We start from the raw sequence: 4,693 nt of genomic DNA on the forward strand, positions 1-4,693 counted from the left end.
CCCGGGGCTCCCCCCTGCGCACCCTGCTCCGTGCGCTCCCTGGGGCTCCCACCTGAGCGCTCTCACCCGCTCCCGCCGTGCGCTGTCCCGGGGCTCCCCGCTGCGCACCCTGCTCCGTGCGCTCCCTGGGGCTCCCACCTGCGCGCTCTCACCCACTCCCGCCATGCGTCCCCCGAGTATCCCCCTTGCGCCCCCCCTTCCGCTGTGCATCCAGGACTCCCCAACCTGCAACTGGTGGGACTGGCGATGTCCTGCTGGGGATTGGAGGGCAGGTGCTGTGAACACCAGCCCGGACGCCTGGGTTCCGTGCCCAGCTCTGACAGGGCCACCCAGAGGATTCGGGGGGCTCGGGTCTTCGGGGGCGGGTCCCGGGGGGGAAGGAACCCCTGCCGCCGAATTGCCCACTCGGCGGGCCCGGCCCCGAGAGAGTTTTCTGGGGCTCAGTGAGCGAGTGAAGGACCCGCTCCGGGGCCCCAAAAAACTCCCGTGGGGGCCCCTGCGGGGCCTGGGGCAAATTGCCCCACTTGCCCCCCCCGGGGGGCCCTGAGCTCTGAGCTGCTTTGCCAGGGAAGGTCAGTCTGTCTGTCTGCTCTCCGAGCACCCGGGACCCAGAGCAGCAGGCTTCTGCCCAGGTGTGTTATCGCTCCAGTGGCACCGGGGCACCTCCCCTGGCCGCAGGCGGAAGCTGGGGGCCCTGGGGGCTCCCCTGCCTGGGGAAGAGTGTTTGGCTCCCTGCTGCCGGGGGGAAGGGCCTTGTCCCAGAGCAGAGCAGGAGCTCCTGCCCTGGCTGCAGAGGGCCTGTGGAGTGCAGGGGTCTGTTTGGCCTGGGCTTTGAGCCGGTTCTTAGCCCTGGGGCAGGGCTAAGGCAGCCCTTAGTCCCTGTCCCTCTCCTGCCCCATTTCTGGGAGAGGGCAGTGATGAGGTAGGGTTGCCAACCCTCCAGGATTGTCCTGGAGTGTCCAGGCACTAAAGCTGAAGCCATGGGATGAAATCTCCAGGAATGTGGCCAGCCACAGGTGGCATCCCTAGGTGAGGGCAGATGGCCTGGGCAGGCCAGGTGTCTGGAGAGCCAGGGCTGGGCTCTGCCATGCTCCCAGGGTGCCCTCAGCTCAAGGCTGGGCCTCAGGCCTACCTGTGCCTTGCCAAGGAGCCCATACGTGCTGAGCTCTGGCTGGCGAGTCGGATGGAGCTGGCCCTTCCCCCGTGTAGCTGCAATCAATGGGGCCACTCTCGGCTGCAACTGCGACCCGCCTCCGAGCCCCCAGCCAGCGCCTAGATGGCTGAGCTGCAGTGACAGGAGCCCAGCCAGGTGGGGCGGCCCTGCCTGGCTAGGCCCCCGGCTTCATGGCCGGTTTCCACTCCTGCCTGGGGGAGTCTTGATTCCTGTGCAATAAATCGGGGGTGGGGGGACACGGGATGGTTCCCAAAGCCAGACCATGCTGGCACGAGTGGCCCTGAGCCATGGATAACGAGAGGATGGAGCCAGCCGGCTGGGGTGCCAGGCTCCCCAATGGCTCCGCACCATTCCTCCAGCCCTGGGGTACCTGTCGGCCCTGCCATGTGCGGCTCCCACTCAGTGCCTGGGGTCAGAGTCTGGAGTATGGCTCCCGGGCAGCTCCACCGGCTGCTTTGGCCCAGATCCCAGCTATGTCCGGTGCCTGCCCTCCAGCCCCCCGCGCAGTGCTGGCCCAGGATCCGGGCAGGCAGGCAGTGGGCTCCAGCCATGCCTAGCCCGCGAGTTCGCCCGAGGCAGGTGGCCAGTCACTGCCAGAGGAGCTGCTGTGCCCCAGCAGGAGACCAGACCCCAGTGCTCATCGTGCCCCGGGGCCCTAGTATCCAGGCTGGCCTCTGCCCTGACCTCCTGCCTCCACTCTGCCTGCAGCTGCCCTGTCCCCGTTCGCAGTGACGCGGCGCATTGGGCATCCCTACCAGAACCGCACCCCCCCCAAGAGGAAGAAGCCACGCACCTCCTTCAGCCGAGTGCAGATCTGTGAGCTGGAGAAGCGCTTCCACCGGCAGAAGTACCTGGCCTCGGCCGAGCGGGCCACCCTGGCCAAGGCCCTCAAGATGACTGACGCCCAGGTGAAGACCTGGTTCCAGAACCGCCGCACCAAATGGAGGTAACAGGCTGCAGCTCAGGGCTGGGCCCCGCCACACCCAGCTGGGCCAAGTGCAGGGTACCAACGTCTGCAGCACAGCCTCCCTCGCAGCTAGAGGCAACGCGAGCACCCCTGCTGGGCGAGGGCGAGCTCAGGGGGTTGAGCATTGGCCTGCTAAACCCAGCGTTGTGAGTCCAATCCTTGAGGGGGCCACCTAGGGATCTGGGGCAAAAATCTGTCTGGGGATTGATCCTGCTCTGAGCAGCGGGTTGGACTAGATACCTCCTGAGGCCCCTCCCAACCCTGATATTCTATGAGCTCCCCCTACAGCCAGATTCCTGCCCCACTCCCCCTGCTGGGAGTAGCCAGGGCTCCTGTTTTGGCAGGGCAAGGTGGCACAGTGCTGGGGTGGGGGGCTTGAGGAGCTGGCGTGGGGCAGGGTGGCACAGTGCTGGGGCGGGGGACTTGAGCTGGCATGGGGCAGGGATGTGTAGCTGAGGGGCAGGGTGGCACAGTGCTGGGGCGGGGGGCTTGAGCTGGCATGGGGCAGGGGTGTGTAGCTGAGGGGCAGGGTGGCACAGTGCTGGGGCAGGGGGCTTGAGGAGCTGGTGTGGGGCAGGGGTGTGTGGGTGAGGGGCAGGGTGGCACAGTGCTGGGGCGGGGGGCTTGAGGAGCTGGCGTGGGGCAGGGGTGTGTGGGTGAGGGGCAGGGTGGCACAGTGCCGGGCCAAGGGGCTTGAGGATCTGGCGTAGGGCAGGGATGTGTAGGCAAGGGGCAGGGTGGCACAGTGCTGGGACAGGGGGCTTGAGGAGCTGGCGTGGGGCAGGGGTGCGTAGCTGTGCGGCTGGCATGTGTGGGTGGGGCAGGGTGGCACAGTGATGGGGTGGGGGGTTTAAGGAGCTGGCGTGGGGCAGGAGGGTGTAGCTGTGGGGCAGGGTGGCACAGGGATGGGGCGGGGGGCTTGAGGAGCTGGCATGGGGCAGGGGTGTGTAGCTGAGGGTCAGGGTGGCACAGGGATGGGGCAGGGGACTTAAGGAGCTGGCGTGGGGCAGGGGTGCGTAGCTGTGCGGCTGGGGTGTGTGGGTGGGGGCAGGGTGACACAGTGATGGGGCGGGGGGCTTGAGGAGCTGGCATGGGGCAGGGGTGTGTAGCTGTGGGGCAGGGTGGCACAGTGATAGGGCAGGGGGCTTGAGGAGCTGGCGTGGGGCAGGGGTGTGTAGCTGTGGAGCCGGGTGGCACAGTGATAGGGCAGGGGTGTGTAGGTGAGGGGCAGGGTGGCACAGTGCTGGGGCAGGGGTGTGTAGCTGTGGGGAGAGTGGCACAGTGATGGGGCAGGGGGCTTGAGGAGCTGGCGTGGGGCAGGGGTGTGTAGCTGTGGAGCAGGGTGGCACAGTGCTGGGGTAGGAGCATGTAGCTGTGGGGCAGGGTGGCACAGTGCTGGGGCAGGGGTGTGTAGGTGTGGCGGGCAGGAGTGTGTAGCTGTGGGGCGGGGTGCACAGTGGCTGGGCAAGGCTTGTGTAGCTGATGGGGGGTTGCACAAGTGCCAGGGGCAGGGTGTTGTAGCGTGGGCAGGATGCACAGTGCCGGGCAGGGTTGTAAGCTGTGGCTAGGATGTTTAGTTGAGGGGCAGGGTGGCACAGTGCCGGGGCAGGGGTGTGTAGCTGTGGGGCAGGGTGGCACAGTGCTGGGGCAGGGGTGTGTAGCTGTGGGGCAGGGGTGTGTAGCTGTGGGGCAGGGTAGCACACTGCTCAGGCAGGGGTGTGTAGCTGTGCGGCAGGGTGGCACAGTGATGGGGTGGGGGGTTTAAGGAGCTGGCGTGGGGCAGGAGTGTGTAGCTGTGGGGCAGGGTGGCACAGTGCTAGGGCCGGGGTGTGTAGCTGAGGGGCAGGGCGGTGGGAGAGAGGGACAGGCCTGGGGCAGGACGGGGATGGGGGTCGAGGCGCTATGGAGGCACTAACGGGCTCTGCCCACGTCCCGCGGCAGGAGACAGACGGCCGAGGAGCGGGAGGCCGAGCGCCAGCAGGCCAACCGGCTGATGTTGCACCTGCAGCAGGAGGCCTTCCAGAAGAGCCTGAGCCAGCCGCTGCCGCAGGACCCGCTCTGCATGCACAACTCCTCCCTCTGCGCCCTGCAGAACCTGCAGCCCTGGGCCGAGGACAAGAAGGTCACGTCCGTCTCAGGGGTGGCATCTGTGGTGTGAGGCCCCCCTGGAGCAGGGGGAGAGACCTGTCTGCACGTTCCCACAAGGCTGTGGGGTGGCAGGGGCTGAGGTTGGACCCTCCACGCCTGCTGCAGATGCTGACCCCTGAGGCCCAGGGACCATGACGCCGGTGCCCTCCCGGCTGTGTGCCTGCCCTGGCTGGGGTCTGCTCTGCCTCAGCACCCCGGGGGAGCAAGGAGCCCCAGACACCCTCCCACCCTGGCAGGCCAGGCCCTGCTGACTGACTCAAAGGCTCTGCCTACACCTGCCTACTAGTGATCTGTACTGCCAATAAAGGGTTAAAGTCTGTGCAAATGGAGACTAGATCCCATCGGCTAGGTCCTCCCCATGGGAGCTGGGCCCCCCGTGACTGGTTGGGGCTTCTCCAGGGCAA

The 4,693-nt window shown here is 67.2% G+C and overlaps 1 protein-coding gene across 1 annotated transcript in view; it reads left to right on the forward strand.

The window, feature by feature from the left end:
• TLX2 (T cell leukemia homeobox 2) overlaps nucleotides 1-4,380 on the forward strand; it is an 8,431-nt gene extending 4,051 nt beyond the window's left edge. Inside the window, exons 2-3 of the mRNA XM_032774353.2 lie at nucleotides 1,883-2,120; nucleotides 4,083-4,380. Coding sequence (XP_032630244.1) covers nucleotides 1,883-2,120; nucleotides 4,083-4,299 — 455 coding nt within the window. The 3' untranslated portion in view covers nucleotides 4,300-4,380. The remainder of the gene's footprint in view (nucleotides 1-1,882; nucleotides 2,121-4,082) is intronic.
• Nucleotides 4,381-4,693: the final 313 nt, after the last annotated feature.

This window comes from Chelonoidis abingdonii, chromosome 5 (genome assembly GCF_003597395.2).
Source record: "Chelonoidis abingdonii isolate Lonesome George chromosome 5, CheloAbing_2.0, whole genome shotgun sequence".
In the NCBI taxonomy this organism is placed as follows: Eukaryota; Metazoa; Chordata; order Testudines; family Testudinidae; genus Chelonoidis; species Chelonoidis abingdonii.